This window comes from Pithys albifrons, chromosome 14 (genome assembly GCF_047495875.1).
Source record: "Pithys albifrons albifrons isolate INPA30051 chromosome 14, PitAlb_v1, whole genome shotgun sequence".
In the NCBI taxonomy this organism is placed as follows: domain Eukaryota; kingdom Metazoa; phylum Chordata; class Aves; order Passeriformes; family Thamnophilidae; genus Pithys; species Pithys albifrons.
This window is the reverse complement of record NC_092471.1, coordinates 11,956,581-11,974,824: the sequence shown is the minus strand read 5'-3', so window position 1 is coordinate 11,974,824 and position 18,244 is coordinate 11,956,581. Positions and strand designations below refer to the sequence as shown.

The following is an 18,244-nucleotide window of genomic DNA, read 5'->3' as shown; positions in this document are numbered from 1 at the left end:
AGAAGAAACCCTTAGTGTTAGAAGAGTTTTACAGAAATCCCAGACACAGACATGCTCTCATCTTACTGCAGCTGCATCTAGAGGGGGTTTTATACACACAACTTGTTTTCTGCACTGGAGTACAAAATCATTTTGTTTCCTTTCTTAGTCACATTTTCACTTCCCCCTTCTACCCATTTTTGGTAGGGAAGGAGTGGCTGCAAGGATCATTTCATAACCATACCTGGTGGTACCTGGCTAGTGATGCTCTGGCTGATGTCAGATGAGACCTAACAGGGATGGATATCCCTGGAGCAAGGCTAAACCTGGAATTCCTACCTGTAAAACAGGATAGTGCTGCTCTGTGCCTAATAAGATTATGAACTATTTAGGATAAAACTCATCAAGGAAGAGTCATGGCCTAATCAAGTATGTTGTGACAAATACACTGAGTGGGGAAAACTGGGGTACCTGCTCAGGTAGGTGCTGTGACAGTGAACAGTTTGGCTTCAAAAGCTCCTCGTGTAGTCAGCAGGAAGCCACAGAACCCTCTAGAGAACAACTCTAGCCCGTCCTACCATCAAGTGGAAAAGCTGCCAGAGAAGACAGGCCTGAGCCAGTAAGGATGCTGACCTTGGCATGCAGCTCCTTCAGGCTCCCAGGAAGCAGCTCATCTGCCCGGGGACAACATTCCCAGCCTCTGAAAGGTACGTCAGGCCAGAGCTCAGCCACGTGTTTCTGGCCTTGCCAATGTTCACCCACGTATCACTCAGAATGTCCCCACTAATCCAGTGCAGTAATTTTGCTCTTATTTGTCTACACAGCTCAGTAAGACCCCATGGAGGCCCCACCACAGGATCTGCAGCTTCTCCTTTTGAATTCAGTGTCTTCGTTCTGAAGTTTCACATTAGAAAAAGACTACAATACCTTTCTAAAGTGATACCAGACAGACTCCTAAGCTCTCCTGGCTAAAGAAACTCACTTTGAAATTACTGAGTCTGGTAAGAAGTCCCCACTTTTGTTTTCATTAAGGAAATCTGCAGCAGAAACACAAACTCCAGCTCAGACTGCAGCAGGCAGCATGGTCCAGGTGGCAGATCCAAACTCAGGAGACCACACCTCAGACTGCCCGAGGAGCTGCCCCACCAACAACGGACCGGGAAGCATTCCTGCCTCCGGATAAAGCTTGGAGAGAAGTTCCAGCAAAGAAAACAAGGTTTGGGCAAGTGTTGTAGAAGTGAGGCCTGAAGATGTTGTTAAATGAAACTCCCTCTTTTGGAAGCAACTCTGCTGGTGTGAATCACTCAAGGCAGAAAGCAAAGGCAGGTGGGCAGCAGCTCCCTCAACACGTGCCTGGCACCTCCCTCTGCCCCAGCTCTGTCTGTCTGTCTGCACACACAGGCGGGACAGAACCCAATCCTCCTCAAACAAGGATGCTGGGAAGTGAATCCAGGCCCCTGCAGACTGGTGATTTCCCCCCACTACACAGTGCCCCATCCAAGGGGGGCTCAGATTGACCCCAAATCTCCAGCTGGGCCTTCCAAAGCCACAGGTCAGGCCCACCCCTGCAAGGCTGAAGCACAGCCACTCCCTGGAGCTGGGGCAGAACAGCTCTGAGGCACAGCTGGGTGTCAGTGCCAGCAGGATCCCTGCTTTGTGGTGCATCCTGCAGCACCTCAACTGCACAGTCACCTTACAGGCTCTGCAAACACCTGCCAAAACTCATCTCAGTCTTTTTCAGAAGGAAATTCACGGGCCAAACACTGTTGTTTCACCCTGTGGAGATATCAGAGTCTGCAAACTCCAAGCAAAGCTACAGGAATGCTCCATAAAGCCCTGAAATGCAGCAGGATGGCACATTCCCACACATCTCTGCGTTATCTTCAGTGATGACCCAAATAAAGCTCTGCAGAGCTGTCACTACCTGTGGGAATGTGCAGAGAACACGACAAGAGACACGTGTTTGCAGACCTGCATCCTCACACCTGCTGAAAAAGGCACAACAAAGAAGGCATTTCATTTAGAAACAGCTGGGACACAGCTCAAACCCACCAGAGCTGAAAGTTCCATTGGGAGTGTTTCTCAGGCTCCAGTAAAGCACTGAGTCAGTGCCTGACATCCCCTGGAACCTGGAGAGGCACAAGAATTCACAGATCAAAGCCTCAGACAAGGCATTGGCCGTGGACTGTTTGAAGAGCCTGAACCAAGACACAGAAAGCAAGTCTGAAGGCAAGATTCTCAGTGAGGCTGCCCCTGGGCACGTGGTGAGGGACTGTCGGCAAGTGAGCAGCAAGTTTTTATCATCATGACAAGATACAACGTTTTTGAAACAGAAACGATTTTCTGAAGAAAAGGAAACAAGATGGAACCAAACCCAAGGGCTACAAGGACAGCCACCAGCATGGAATGAGGGATGGGAACAGATGCCCTCCAAGTGTTTGGTTATCTCCTGTTTCCTGCCAGGGTGGCACCTCCACTGCAGAGGCAGCACAGAGCATGAGTTCTCCTCTGTCACAACCAGCTGAAGACACAGCCCTTCCCTTCCACTGGTGTCTGTGCTGGTCCCACGAGGGGTGGGAGGCAGTTTGCTGCAAGCAGCAATGGTTTTACGGCCCAGTAAGAGTCTCCAGACCCCAATGACTGTTGAAAAACCTTAAAGGAAAAGGATGCACTGAAAGCAAGTGTCCTGTACCTGTCTGGTCAGGCCCCATGCCCAGGGCAGTACAAACACCACATCTGGAAATACCAGAATGCAAGTCAAGCCGACTGATGTCTATAACAGCAATCAAGTCTGATCAGTCCAAACAGCTCCGGCAAAGATGTAAGAGCGGTCTGAGAAATGCAGATTTTCGAAGTCTGAGAACATCTCGTAACAAAGCAGCACAACAGACAGACCTCAACACTTCCCAGGGCAGGCAGGAATGCCCACTGATCAATACTTATTGATCAGGTGAGATAAAGTAGCAATCGACATGGTGCACTAAGCCTGCTCACAGCAGAACAGGAACAACAGATAACTGTGAGATTATGTCACTGCATGAGCCAACGATTCCTTCTTTTCAACCATCAAGAGAATCATCAAATGTTTGGTGCATGAATTTTAAAAGCTGGCTAAACAAGTTCTGCCTGTTCTCCAAAAGATACACGTTTCTTGGTCTACAAGAAGGACACACGGTCCGTTCTAAAGGCCGTGCCTGCTCAGCGGTCAGTGATGGATACCGAGGCAGCTGCCCGGGAGGTGCCCCGGGGTGTCCCGTGCCCGAAGCGCAGGAGCCGGGGCAGGGATCGGGGGGCTCTCCCGGAGCTCCTCAGCGCCCTGCAAACACACCGCAATGCCCAACGCGGGGCTCAGCTTCCCGCAAAGGGCATTCACGCTTGATAACGCCAGCTCGAGATCAAGCAGAAAACCGCCCGGGGCTGGGGCCGTGAGGGGGCACCGCCCGCCCGCCAGGCCGCGACCCCGCCGAGGTGCCGCCTCACGGAGCCGCGGCCGGCCGGCGGAGCTCAACCCGTGTTCCCCCGGCCGCCCCGGGGCTGCCCGCGGCCCGTCCCCGCTCACCACGAAGGCCGCCTCGGGGATGCCGAGCGGGCCGCGCCGCCCCGTCCCCGCCGCCGCCTCGCCGCCGGCCGCCGCCATCTTGGGGAACCGACGCTGCGCGCGCGCCCTGCGCCGCCACGCCGGGGCCGCGCGTCATCACGTCGGCGCCGAGCGCGCCGCCGCCCATTGGCTGCCGGGCCTGAAGGGGCGCGAGCGCGGTGGGCGGGGCCGGGGCACGGCCAGTGGGCGGGGCCATGATCGCGGGGCGTGGCCAAAGGGGCGTGGCCAAAGCCGGGGCCGATGGAGGAGCAGGAGGGCCCAAAGCGGGGAAGGCCCCGGCGCTGCTTCCATCGCTGCCGCGGAGCCGGGACACGACAGCTCACATGAACTACTGGCTGGCCCAAGCTCCCAACTGAAAACATCTCTGCAACCTCAAGAAAGGAAAATACTGCGATTTAAAAATACCTGCCTTGAAGGCTCCTAATTCAGAAGCGGCAGCCGCCCCTCAGTAACGGGCCTGGTCCAGGCCCTCTGCTGAAGCGGCGATGGTTGGGGAATGAATCCCGCTCGAGGCAAACACCAAAACTCCAAACAGCTTCCCAAACCCCAAGGATGTGCCCACCCAGGTAGCAGAAGGCCACGAACTGCTGCAATTCACCATCCTCAGACTGTTGATTGGTGATGTTGAGACTGTTCACGGTAACAGGCAGAGCTATGAAAACAACTTTTATGCTTCCTCTGCTACTGTGACTTTCAGGGTTCGAAACTGATGAGAAAGCCAAATATTTAACTCTGCTGGGTGAGGCCTGTTTCTTGTTTGAGTGCTGTGAGGCACCTCAGGAGAGAACCTGAAGTCACCCCCATGTGATACAAACAGCTGGTGCCTTCCCCTCCCCTGCCCCTCAATCCAGGCCACTTACCCAGCACAGGAAAAAACAGTCCTTGCCTCACAAAGGAAAACTGGATCACAGGAAAATTGTCAGCTGATCAAGTCAAGCCACACTGATAAGGGGGACAAGGGATAATCCCACATTACTTGTACCACAGAATGGTTTGGGCTGGAAAGGACTTTCAAGCCCATCTTGTTCCACCCACAGCCCTGGGCAGGGACACCTTCCACTATCCCAGGTTGCTCCAAGCCCCGTCCAACGGCATTGAACAATTCCAGGGATGGGGGAACCTGTGCCAAGGCCTCCCCAGCCTCACAGGGAACAATTTCTTACATGTGATCTAACCCTGCCCACTGCCAGTTTAAAGCCACTCCACTGTGTCCCATCACTCCAAGTCCCTCTCCAGCTCTGTTGGAGCCCCTTTAGCTGCTGGAAGAGCTCTGAGGTTTCCCCAGAGCCGTCTCTTTCCCCGTGTAAAAGCAGAGCAGTAACAAGCCAATCAAACACCCTAATTGCTGTTGCAATCAGCATTATAGGAAGCCTTAAGCCCTAGAACACATGAAAAAATAATCACTACACACATCTTGCATGTGCCAAAGTTTATTTTTTTTCCAAAACTTTTCATCAAATATTTGGATATGAGCAGTTCTTAAAAAACAAACAATTTGCGTATTAACAAATTGTGAAGTTCCACAATTAAAATATCAACACAGCCAGTCTTGTGCTTAGGCTTCTTTTTAAAAAAATTATTAATTAATAGAACATAAGCCCTCAAAATGTTTTTCCAGTTTGTGGCTAGTATATTTCCACACATTCTGTATTCTTATAAAATGAAGGAACTCACATAAGGAACAGCTGTACAAGAATACACCTGAAAAAAAGCAACCTAAATTATCGTAGCTCCTTTTAAATAAATATCCAATAAAAGGCACAAACCTGTTATGGGGGAAAACATAACATACAAAACAAGATCTATCAAATAAATAAAGTGTGGGTTGGGTTGAGGGAAATCTTTTCCAGCACCTATTTTGTCATTGCTCCAAGATGAAATTCCAGCCAAACATTTGGTAAAGGATTAAAAACTTAATCACAAGGATACACATTTGAGATATACTGAAAGATCTGAGTTACAAGTCCTGTTGTAACTGTACCAGTTACTACAATCTCTTTAAATAAATGAGCATGAGAATCTGCATAAGGTAGTGACGCAGTGATGTACAGATCAATGACAAGTCAGATACATCTTCAGAGTCACTGCAATAGGTTTTCTCTATTCCTACCTATCAGTAATGTATAAATGATAACATGTACAGTTTCCATTGCTCAAAAATATAATCTTTTAAATGGAAATAAATGACTGATACACAGTGCCTTTAGATGTTGTCCTTACAATACAAACTACCCAAAACAAAGTTGTCCTTTTTCTGTACAAATTAAGCACCGATCCACAGTGCCTACTATTTCAATTGGAACCCGCCCTCCCTGCCACACATCCAAAACCCAGCTGGGGATACACCCTGTATTCAATCTTGCAGTCAGAAGTTCTGTTGTTGTTACTTTTGTGTGTGTGGTTTTTGCTGTTGGTTGTTGGGTTTTTTTAAACAAAAGTCCATTTGTTTTTATCTATAAATATTCCACCACTATGCACACAGAACTGAGATTTCTCTAGTACACATGTCCAAAATTAAAAAAAAAAATCAGTAACTTCTTGGAGGCAAGGCCAAACCATGCCTAGAGAACATTAGAAAACCCCAGTTATTTAAAAGGAGATAGATGTTCAAGTCCAATGGGCCTCACACAGTCCACCTCTCCCAGTGTCCCTGGAAGTTATCCTGTGGTGCATCCCATGACAGGCCTGCAGCAGCACCAAGTCCCAACAGTGAGGCTCCAATGACCCACTACAGCACAATAATGCAAAGCCCACAATGTACTTCAAGTCTTCCTCCTCGTTCAGACAGGCATGGAGAGACATCTTAGTTAAACTGCTTTCCGAAGTATTCACGATTGTAACCAATCGAGCTGGAAGGAAAGTCACATTTCTATACATGTCTCTTCATTGTTTTACTCATCACAACTTCTGTTCGCAGCTCCTTGGGCTGTTACAGTCGCCCCTCAAGAACAACCTTGGTCTTCTGAGCCATAAAAGCCTTGGCAGCATCCCAAGTCCTTGATTTTCACTTCTCATGTATGAATTATGTCATTAAAACACATACTCTGCCATTTCATGTGTTCCAAGACATGCACGAGGAAGAGGTTGGTAAAACCCAGTCCTGTGCACTCGTGTGCAGAGAGAAGCAATCTTTGCTTCACAAGGATTAAACTGAAAGCTGTGTTTCAAAGTATCAAACACTGTGAAGGAAACTACAAAGGAAGGTAGGTTATAAAGTTTTTTGAATGTACTTTGTGGCTGTTTCTCCTTTTATAATACTAAATAAATTGGTATCAGACAGCTTTGCTACAAGAAAGCAGACCAAAGAACCATTAAAAAAATCCAGAGCAAATCAGAAGTAGTGCAAACTATTACCTAGTACTAAATATGCATTTCTGAGCCAAGTACATTCCAGATACTGAGAATGCTCTGCAATAAGGTTATAACAAATATATACTGCTTGCCAGGCATTTATTTGCATATTTTATTAAAATAATGCATTATTACTTATACAACTCAGTATGAGAAGGAGACCTAACAGCTCACAGTGCATGGAACTGCCTGCTTGTAGCACTCTCACCTCTGTCATTAATGCCCAGACATTTATAACCACATGTACTGGTCTAATTTGAACACAGACTTTTCATTGCTGAATAAATCAATGGAATTGACTATTTCTTAAATAAAAAAAACCCTCAACACAATGACTTATTCTAAATGGCATCTATTCCCTCATTATGTGGAGGGCAACTATAGGCACTGAAGAACTCATTGGCTTAACATTGTACAACTGTTTAACCCAATACAGGTGGTTTAAAGCTTGAAGCCCTTTGTAATTCAAAACTCGAACACTAAATTGCCATATACTGGTCAAATTCTTTCAAAATCAAGGAACATTCAAGTTTTAAATTTCTTCAAGGTTACATTTCCCAAGAAATCAGCAGTTACAGATTCCAAGGGCTGGGAATAGAGTTTTATTTTGCTTCTTTTGTGTTGTTTCATTTGGCAAAAGTATTTCCATAGGGTCACAAAAATACTACTTTTGCAGTCTTTGGACAGAATTAACCATTTGGAAAAAGAGAAGGCATATTCCTACTTTCAGGAATGTGCTGTAATTTAGAAGTTCTCTACAGGAGAGTTTCACAAGATTCTCAGGCCTATCTGCATTTATGGTGAGAGTAAAGAGATATTTCTGCAATCACAGACTCCCCAGAAGATAAAAGACTTACTATTCTGGAGGTCTATTTATTGTAACAATAGAAAACTATTCATTTTTTGAAAACTCAGCTTTAATATTAATTGCTAGGAGAAGTAATTTTACAGGAGAGCTTTTCATTGTGTTCTGCCATGACACTTCTGGAGGAAAGGTTGTTCCCAGTTCCATCTATTTATTATAACTATTGGGTTTTTTTAATGCTATCGCTTTGTATGAGACAGTGAAAAATCCAAGATAAGGCATTTTCACAGCCAGTTTCTGTTCGAGAGGAAGATTCTTAAATACAAAAGATGTGCCAGAAGTCTGTACACATCTGACCCATTGTGAACAGCAATACTTCATAAATTAGTTGATTTAAAAGATTTTCCTCTCAAAAAAAGTCAGGATTTCTTAACGTAGCATCTTTACCTTGAAATTACTAGAGAAGAAAAAGATTACTGCAGCATTAAAGAAGCAATTATCTAAAAGTTTGCACATATTTACACATTTAAAAATAATTACTTTTACATGGTGTACAACTAGGTTCTTATTTCAAAAAAGCAGCACAAGCTATTTTCTATGGCTGGATAATTTCAATACAGTTGGCAGTTCACAAGTGTCAGCATGACTGAAGGTTTGAGTCTTTTGTCCTAATGGACTTAAAAAAGAAGAATTGGGTCTCTTGCCTTGACTGCAGCTGGCAACAAGAGTTTGAGAGTGCTCCTGTGTGCTGCAGCTGGGGACAGTGACCACCAGTGGCTCCCAGAGCTGCTCCTCTGGAAGGACCAAGATGCCACCTGCTACCTGTTGGAAGTGCAGCTGCTGTCACCTGCTGGAGGCTGGAACACACTTGTTTCCCCTCCTCCATCACAGACTTGCAGCCTCCATCAGAGCCTGGCTCTTCTAACTACCCCTGTAACACTGATATACCAACGGAGCAATTTATTATTTTAATATATATATGTAATAAGTATGTGTCTTGTTGATTCACAGCATTTCAAACTCACATTATAAAGTCTGCAAATTACTGTAAGCTATTCTAATGTCAAAAAGCTGTCTGATTTCACACAATATTGGCCTTATGATAATGCAAGCATTGCTCTATCAGAGTATTTATTAGAGCACGTAAAAATTTTATTGCTCAACTTGATTTGTGTTGTGTCTTGGTTACAACAGCCACAGAATTTATGGAGAAAATAAATAGCTTTGATGTCCTCAGTCAATTCCTAAGGTCATCCACTGATGATTAAGGTTGTAGAGCAATCAGGTAACCTTCTCCTTGGCTTTGAAGATGATAATCCAGCTTGCATCTTCTGAGTCAACCTCAAAGACACAGTTTTCTGCTGAGCAGTTAAAAAAATAGTCAGGAAACAAACATGACTTCCCACTGCAGTGACTGTTATAAACAAGAGTCTCTAAAGCATTGCAATTCAAAATAATATTGTATTATACAGGGAATAAACAGTTGCCCTGTTCAGGAATACATCATGGAAAGATTGAAATTCAGTCTTTTCATTTCTTTTACCAGTATTTGGTTGTTCTCACATCTTGTTGCTTTGGTGGCTCTACATAAACTGTATCTGTGAAGCAGAGACATATTGATATTAATGCCACTTAAGTAAGACAGGGCTTCTTAGTGTTTTAGAATTATGAATCTATTTGACTGCCTTGTTACTTACATGTTAAGTCTATAGGCTTTGGCACTTTAAAACATGCTCAAAAACATTACGACTAACACACAGTTTCTCCAGCTTGAATGATCTCTTGTCCATGCCTTTTTCACTCCCCAACTGTCTGTCCCTTTAGGAAGCTTTTAACACTGCTCTAGTCAGTATGACTAAACCAAGTATCCAGCTAACATCACAGCAAGTCTAAAACCCACATATCTTCTCCCATTTTCTTCATTTTGACACAGTGAGAGATAAGCCACTAAATCTCTGAGTTTTACTTTCTTCCTTGCTCCAGATTGTATGTTCTCACCATCTGAATTTGCCCCCTGACCAGCAAAAGCTGCCCTTGACTGAGGGACCCTTCACTTTCACATGGAGAAACGAAGCATTTGGTTGCTTTTACGAAGACTAAAGTTTCAGTGTCACAACTAGATTAAAGAACACTGTTCACCTGAGTTTCAGAAACAGGTGCAAAAGGATTTGTTGGCCTTAGACCAGGCTGTGTGTACATCATTGACTGGGGTGCCATCAAAGGAGCAGCTCCAACCTGAGGAGGTACCTGTTAGAAAAACAAAAATCCCACAAGACAGGTATATAAAATTCAAACTAATTCCACAAGATATGTCTTTTTGCATTTTAAGTATAGTAGAATATAAGCTTATAGACACACACAGAGTAAAGTCAAAGCTTTTAGAAAATCTGGTATATAAAATTTAGAACAATCTCTGTCAATGCAGAGGTGAAACAGCTGTCAGATTTCAAACAGCATTGTCAATATATTCAAGTTGCAGAATGGTTTGAACATAACAATGCATGCCATGAAACCCACCAGAGGATACAACTTAGTTTTCAGGAATACAAAACAATCACATTTCTTACCATTCCATATACAGGCACTTGAGGTGTGGTCAATGGGTATGTGATAGGGGCAGGTACCTTTAATGAAGAAAATTTTGATATATTTTAGAGAAACTTATGTATACTAGCAATACATACAAAACTTTGAAAAAGACACTTCTCAGTACTTAAAATAACCAACATATTTACAAGAAATTGACTTACATATCCAGGATAGTGTACTCCATTCTGGCACAGCAAAAGGATAAGATAGAAAATTATTTAATAGGTATTCAAACTGGAAATTCTAACCAAGGGATGGATTCAAGCCCAGTACCACAACAGTTTGTAACTATGCTTCAACTCATTTATTAAAATAATTTAAGTGGGAAGGAAAAAAGTGCAAGGACAGTAACATCAGTAACTATGCTTAGAAAGCTATCATTAGTATGATTTACAGAGAAATTAGGAATGTTACTACACCCAGCCAGATGTGAGACTATTGCTTGCACAAGCATGTGTGTGAGAAGCTTTTAGAGAGCACAGCATGCAATATTCCTTCCTCCTCCCATTACATGTGGAAAGGGCATATTAAAAAAAGAAGGAAGGCAGTGACCATTTGCCTTAAAAAGAAAATACCAAGACACATTTAATCATGTAAGTGTTGCTCCATACCAATATCTGATGTCTGCAACATATCACAATATGGAAAAAGAAAAATGAAGAGCATCTTAAGCCAGAAATATTTTACATCAGGCTACGTTCACAGGCACAGTGATGCATATACTTCACATTGCCATACTTTGTTAAATAGTGCTAGTTACACTGGAAATTAATTGAGTGCTAAATAAAACACTTGCCTATGAAATAGTTTGCAAATGCTACATGAACTGGAGGGTTAGTACGGCACAGGCCAAGCCAGGACAGCGAGAGCTTTTCAGTGCTGGGGCACAGATTTTAAAGATGCTCAGAGTGGAGCTAGATCTGTGTATCAGTAATGGCTGGAGATCCAAGCAAATGCTTGAGCAGACACCTGCCACAAAACACTCAAATGCTTTGACCAGAAAGTAGTAGCTACAAACACATGAAATAAAAACACGAACCCTAAATCCAGTGATCACTAGTGCATCAGCACTCTAAAATGTTCCAGAGCACAAGAGGAGATAAAGAGATGGTGTCATCTCAAAAAAATCTCACATGAAAGGGTCATACAACTGAGACACCCTCTTATCTGAACTTTTTAGTCTTATTTTTGAGTCCAATACTGGATTTAATAATCTATTCAACTCTGCTAATTCTGAATGAGCATAGTCATGGAAGATGAGGAAAATAGGCATTAGAGGTAAAGCTATTCTTAGTGCAAAATGCAGTTAGATAACAATCCAAAATTCACAGTAAATGTGGTAATTACCCTAGTTGTACATCTAACTGTGATGAACATTCTACTTCCCTCTAAGGCAGCTATAATTCAGAAGTGGTTCATATCTATATGAGTATAAAATACTCTTAAAATCCCTTTAAAAGGAAAGGAAAAGTCTGTTGCCTAAAAATATCCCTCCAAGAAATGAAAATTTTTCATTTACATGACTACAAAAGATCCACTTAGCATCTTGTACTGTGTTAAAATTACAAAGCTGATGCTGAGCATTATCGAAGCCTAAAGCGCTGTTTGACCTGATGATTAAGGTGCCTTGCAGGGCTTGCAGCAATGCTTCATGTGACAGAACTGAAAAAGGAGCAAAACCTGGAAGGAACAGCAGTTTTGCCCCTAAAACACATTCTTAGGATTCTTAAAGGTGCATGAGTGTGTGCACATGTGCCTGGGAGGGGGAGCAGGAGCATCTCCAACACACTTATCATGGATTTTCTGGATTGGGACTGTTTGTTTCAATCCAAAAAGAACTTACGAACTGAGATACAAAACCATCCTTTCACTTCAGACATAAATCTTCAATGGACAAGTTTTACAGTGAGGGGAAATAAAGCATCCTAAAATCTCTTCCTCATTCAGTACGATTCTGTGATCCTACAAGCATTCCCCCCTACTCCCAGTCCTGTCCCAAATGCCTTAGGCTGTTCTTTTTACATTCATTCAAGCAGAGAAGTGGCATTTGCTAGAATGCAGTGTGATTTCACAGTACAGAAATTACCATGTGTGGAATAGTGGGCAGGGGGGGTGGGTTCCATGTGGTTGATGTGCTTGTTTTTGCTTGCCAGTTTGTTCCACCAGTAAGTTTTTTCTCTGCAGGCTGGGACCACTGCATATCTGACCTAGAATGAAACCATGGTGTTAGTTTTCAGAGGGGCAACAGCAAGAGTAACAACCACATAACAGGAGGAAATCAAAACATGCTGAATACATGCACACAGCTGAAATGCACGGTGGCAGAAACACTCAGGATTTCAGTAACTATGTATTTCTGCTCCAGTAAGTATGAAATCTGGAGGTTCTGTTTGTGTTAAAATTATCACTATTGCACTGTACAGCATAATGGTTAACTGGAGTTTGATGTAAGTGCAAGATCTTTTATGATGCTTCATAAAAATACTTCAGTAAAAATACAGCAATTGCAAAACTAAAGTGAATGACTTCAAAAGTGAAGGTTGACTGTGTTACAGAGACTGACCACAAACACAGAGTTTCAATGCAGTTCTTGATTATTTCAGATTATTTCAACAACTGAGACTCTTTGCCATGTTAGTGCTCCTAAACTGTGCCACAGACTACCAAACAGTCACGTGATAACATTCTAAATACATATATGCACTTACTTTTTGGATGGAGTGCCTCCAAAGCCAAGATCTGTGGGGTAAAAGAAACAGACAAAATCCTTAAGCATTTGTAATTTTTTTTTGCAGAAAAGCTTGCTTTGCTTTCAGTAACAAACAGGAAAGTTAATTTTAAAATATTTACACTTACTTCCTACTAGATTAGCAAGTGAAGAATCGAGGTCATTTGCCAAAATTTTGCCACTTTGCTGGCTGGCTACAGTGGCTCTTTGACTCTGTGGTGGCACCGTGGGTTGCAGCACTTCATCTAGAAAGTTAAAAGCTAAACAAAGAACATAAAAGCAACTGTTAACAAAATGGTTACACTGCATTTAATAAAAGATATGCATAACTCAGGGAGATATTTTCTTTATAGAAAGCTAATTTGAGTATTTATATGTGGAGGTTCAACATGTTGGGAAGTGTCTAAGACTTGGATAGAAGGCGCGTTTAACCTTAGTTTTTAAAGAAATACTATATTGTAGCTACTAATCTAGTAGAATATTGAATTTTCAAATTAATATGAATCTCCTCTAAAGCTGAAAAAGAAACATGGTTTCTACAGTTAGTTTCACTATAGTGGTAGTTTCATGATGCTGCCAGAACCCTGAACGTACAGAGCCTTCCTTTGCTATACAGGAGAGAAAGGTTGTAACTCTGATATTCTTCAAGGAACACACACGACTAGTTTTGCATTTCTTCAAGTACAACACCTCTCTATGGAGTCAGAGGGAACAAGAGAAAACACTGAACACAAATGAACACGAGCTTACCCGTTAAGAGAGATCCAGTGGGCCACGTGCCAAGTTCGCTCCCCCAGAAAGAGAGGAAACCATTATTACACAATATATGAAATTAGTCAAAGCTAATTTTAAAGTAAATAACTACAGCTGCGCTGATTGTCTCTTATCAGGCTCATAATCACCTTGCAAATATATTAAGCTATTAAATTTTGAACTGCAATAGCAATTATGCAAAATTGTTAAGCAACTGTTGCCTGTAGGATATAAATTAATCATAAGCCAGTTTTACCACTTGCAGTCCTGTATTCTGGTGCTGCAGATTTTCCTCCAAAAACAGCATCGAAGTCCACGTTAATTGCTGAAGAGGTGGTACTTGGAGGAGCTGAATGAAGAGGAAAACCCAAAAAAAAGAGTTGAGTAATGACATTACACCTATGAAGCAAAACCATTAAAAACAGTGAAACCAGAAAGTTTTAGAAAAAACAAAAGTCAAATTACCATCAACAGTCAGAGGATGATACACAGAAGCATATGTAGGTTTATGACCACTAAAGTCATCTTTGTAAAAAGAGAGAAGAAAATAAGATCAGTTTTAAAGAAAAAAAGGAAGAGGGGACTCAAGAGCTAAGTCTGCAGTTAAAAAGTAAGAATTTTAAATATTATAAAGAGATTTTGTTTTATTTTACAGATTGGAAAAGCCAAGTAATTCTGCATTCCCCACAACAAAAGAGAAAAGAGATTGCATTTTGAAAGAAATCAGCACAAATTTCAGAAGCACTGTAAGTCTTACATCTAAGGCTGGGCAAACTGAGCAAAATAATAATTTATTCCAACTACAGAATTAAAAGTTTAAGAAAAGCTATAATTTACTACACCTGGAATTAATGCACTATTTTCACTTCTTAATAAAAAGTGAAAATTGGCCCAAACCACAAAAAGATGACACGGCCCACTTTATTAGCATTATTATCTCCAGTTGCAAATAAATTACATGGAGTTTGTTTGTTTACCACTAAACAGTTCCACCGTTTGTTTGGAGGAAAAAGAAGAATTGATGAAAGGGGTGGCAGATTTTACAGCTTCTTCAACTGGCTTCATGTCAAAGATGTCCAGATGAGGTGGAGAACCAACACAACCATTGGAAGACGAGAAAGGACCTTTCAGATGTAGAAGTGAAGGAAAGAATACAGAGTACAAATAATGGAAAAGAAAAACAGACTGAAATGACTGAATATGAGAATCTCTAGACAAACTGTAAATATTCCAGTTAGTGATCAGCCCATTTAGATACAAATTCTTAGTTTCAGATAAAAATCCTAGTAATTCTAGTACTATCTTTGGGTGGGAAGAGGAGAATGACAGAACATGTATCAATCAATGAACTTATATACTGCATTTTTTGCTTCAATAATCTACCTTTTAAATAGCACATAAGGACATCACTTCCACCTATTAAAACACCTACATCTAGCATGGTGTTAATGTTATCTTCTTTTGGCATTTAAACCATTTCTTTGATATCTGATCATTCTTTGGAAGGTTGGATGAGGGTACAGGGAATACTGTGCCCAAGAAATTGGGATACCCAGCTTTGTTATACGAACTTTGAAGTTACCAGAACCTTTGAAATGAAAAGTATATTAAATATTGCTTAATAAAATGGAAATACCAGTCCAGCAGCTTTTCAGTTACATCTGCTTAGTTTATATTTCTCAGTGTTTTTAAACTTTCATCTTTAGTTACTTCTTCTACCTGTCCCCTTTACTGAAGGGCCTCTTCATTCCATCTACTGGACATCAACACCACTGCTATGTGTTAAAGAAAGTTTGCCAGAGCTTTCAGATGATTTCTATTTTGTCAGGAATAGAAATGTTTGGATGCAAAGTAATTAAGGTTTAAGATGCAGATTCAATTAAGTATTGAACCTGTATTTTCTTCTTGCATTCTAAGAAGTCACCCATCATTTAGATAGTCAAATCAAGGTATGAGCTCACCTCCCCAAGCATTGCTTGCTGATGTTGATATAGCTGGAGTACTCTGCACAGTTGGGACAAATGCAGGCTGAAGATCAAAAAGATCACTAGAAAGGTTGGGCATACTGGTAAGAAATGAGAGATAAATATGAAGATATGTAACAGGCATTGTATATATGAACATACACACCAATCTTATTTTCTCTTATTCACTAGAAGCCCATCAGTAATAGCAGCACAAAAGAAAACTGGTAGCTCAGCCCTTACTGACCAATACAAAAATTCCTGGGTATACAAAGAATGCATCAGCTAAAGGTACTTGAGAAGCAACCAGGATCAGTGCTTTGCAGTTGACTGTGGAGCTACAGGGCAGTGCAGTAATTTCTGCTTCCTTCAGAAAGCAAAGTATCTCTCACCTATTTGTTGTGGGCGCTGGTACAGCAAAGAGGTCAACAGCCACAGTGGTATTCACACTTTTTCCTGATAAAGTGCTTGGTGATGCTGATGTGGGAGTGGAATTTGATACTACAGAAATCTCTCTTAATCGCTGCTCCTGAAAGATGACAGACAGTTGGAATTTTAGTCTTATTAATTTATTAACCATCCAGTCCTGAAGACCTTTTCCGCAAAGAAATTTTAATTATGGTCTTAATAAATAAAGCTGTTATTCTTCTGAAAAGATAGTCTTCTGAAAACAGAAAAGTAATTGAAATTAAAGATAGGAGTATTTGTTTTAACAAGAGTATTTGTATTTAAAAATCAAGGTAAGACTAGATGTTTTGATTTTAAGCTATCCATAACTGCCTAGAGGAAAACCACTTCTAGTCAAGCTACACAGTCCAGTCTCCCTCCGCAGCCACAGAAAACAGTCAGTGGACCTTTGTTTAGGAAGATGCATCTCCCTACTTTATGGATCCTCACAGTTCAATTCAGATGTCCACAAATCAAGAGTGACAATGTGCATCCCAGTAATACCCAGGTGGTGTTAAGCTAGCAACATAACAGTCTTGTTTACATTAGTTTCAGGTTTACATCCCTCATTACTTCTAGATGTGTCCACTGCATTTACATAACACAGGTCAAAGCACAGGTGTATGTTTTACACAGCTTATGTTCCTCACTGAGTGACCTTGAAAGCTTCCCCACCATACACTGTTTTAAGCTCATCTTGGTTTTCACCTGTATCCCATTACAAAAAATTTTGGAAAACAAAACTTGTTAAAAACATTGTACCTTCAGTGCCTGCAGTCTGACTTGTTCCTCCTCTAATGCCTGCTGCTTTTCTTTCTCATCCATCCTGCTGAATGACATTCCTGTATTGGCAAGTGTGGAAACAGCACTGGATAGGGCACTTGCTCTAAAAAGAGTGATAATTAAAACAAAGTTACTAAAAAACCCCAGTCAGGTATACATCACTTACAGTTTAATCATCAGATGCCTTATCTGGTTGTGTGCCACTCTGTCCCCCACCACTTCTTCCCTTACTCTCTGGTATCATAAAAGCAGACACCCCAACAACAGGGTTTGGTGACAAAGCAGCTTGAGTACACAAAGTAACTCCCTCAAGTTTCAGAAGGAACTGGAAAATGTGGAACAGTTGCTTTTTTTCTTTAAGGTCACCTGGACTGTTACTTAAAACAGCAGAGGCACAGGAAGCTTGTTTGCACGTTACATAACAACAATCAAAGCACAGAGTTATTCCCTGTTTAGTATACACTTGAGCAGAATTCTGTGTCAGTGAATCCTCAGATCCTTGAGAAAAAAAAATCTGAGAACACAGCAACTCAGGAAGGTAGCTCAGACTGACACATCTATCAGTATTTACCAAGTTTCTGTGTGTGAGAGTGTCTATGCCAAAAGAAATGTCTCACTCTTCAGTCATACATTGTTCATACAACACTGGTACCATACTTGACAGAAAGAATAATGTAACTCCTGCCAGCACAAAACATCTGAGCTAATTTGGCTGTTTTGAGAAGGGGCTGAAGAACTTTTATAAGCAGTTTAAGATAAATTCATGGTCTGAGAGGTAGATAGTTAATAAATATCATCCTATCTTGGGTAAGAAGCATATAAAAATCCAAATACCTTAGAAATCTTACAAGTCAAAGGACTTTAAACAAGTAAAAGCTAAAAAGAATAACATACAAGGTCTCAGCTTAGTGGTTTGTTACAGCATAATCACAGACACAGGCAGACATACCAAGATTTCAAACATGGCTAAGGTATCAGACTCACTAGACTTGCTGCATTTATATTTCTAGGAAGATACATTCAGAAGTGCATAAAATTCAAGAATATCAAATGACTGAATCCTGAAAATTCTTAGAATGACAATGACAAATGCTAAGTATGGGCACTGTTGTAATTCACTGGGTACTCACCTGCTGGCAGCAGAGACTTCCTTTGTTTTCTTTCCTTCCACAGAAGCCAAATGCTGTTCCAGTGCCTCAAGCAAGCTACTGGGTGCCTAAAATAAAAAAAAATATTTATAAAACACT

General features: G+C 41.7%; 1 protein-coding gene across 7 annotated transcripts in view; it reads right to left on the bottom strand.

Moving 5' to 3' along the window:
• Positions 1 to 18,244, bottom strand: part of VBP1 (VHL binding protein 1) — a 41,747-nt gene that overhangs the window by 5,764 nt on the left and 17,739 nt on the right. The window contains exons 9-22 of one of the 7 annotated variants that reach the window (XM_071569048.1): positions 18,128 to 18,213; positions 16,977 to 17,100; positions 16,160 to 16,296; positions 15,765 to 15,868; positions 14,781 to 14,927; positions 14,269 to 14,328; positions 14,060 to 14,152; positions 13,179 to 13,295; positions 13,031 to 13,061; positions 12,409 to 12,529; positions 10,301 to 10,357; positions 9,873 to 9,980; positions 9,277 to 9,331; positions 4,990 to 9,091 (exon numbers count right to left, since the gene is read on the bottom strand). In XM_071569048.1, the coding sequence (XP_071425149.1) occupies positions 9,317 to 9,331; positions 9,873 to 9,980; positions 10,301 to 10,357; positions 12,409 to 12,529; positions 13,031 to 13,061; positions 13,179 to 13,295; positions 14,060 to 14,152; positions 14,269 to 14,328; positions 14,781 to 14,927; positions 15,765 to 15,868; positions 16,160 to 16,296; positions 16,977 to 17,100; positions 18,128 to 18,213 (1,200 nt within the window). In that variant the 3' untranslated portion in view covers positions 4,990 to 9,091; positions 9,277 to 9,316. Of the gene's footprint in view, positions 1 to 3,538; positions 3,648 to 4,989; positions 9,332 to 9,872; positions 9,981 to 10,300; positions 10,358 to 12,408; positions 12,530 to 13,030; positions 13,062 to 13,178; positions 13,296 to 14,059; positions 14,153 to 14,268; positions 14,329 to 14,780; positions 14,928 to 15,764; positions 15,869 to 16,159; positions 16,297 to 16,976; positions 17,101 to 18,127; positions 18,214 to 18,244 lie in introns of those variants that run through there. The other 6 variants (XM_071569047.1, XM_071569054.1, XM_071569049.1 and 3 more) reach the window with 6 other exon arrangements.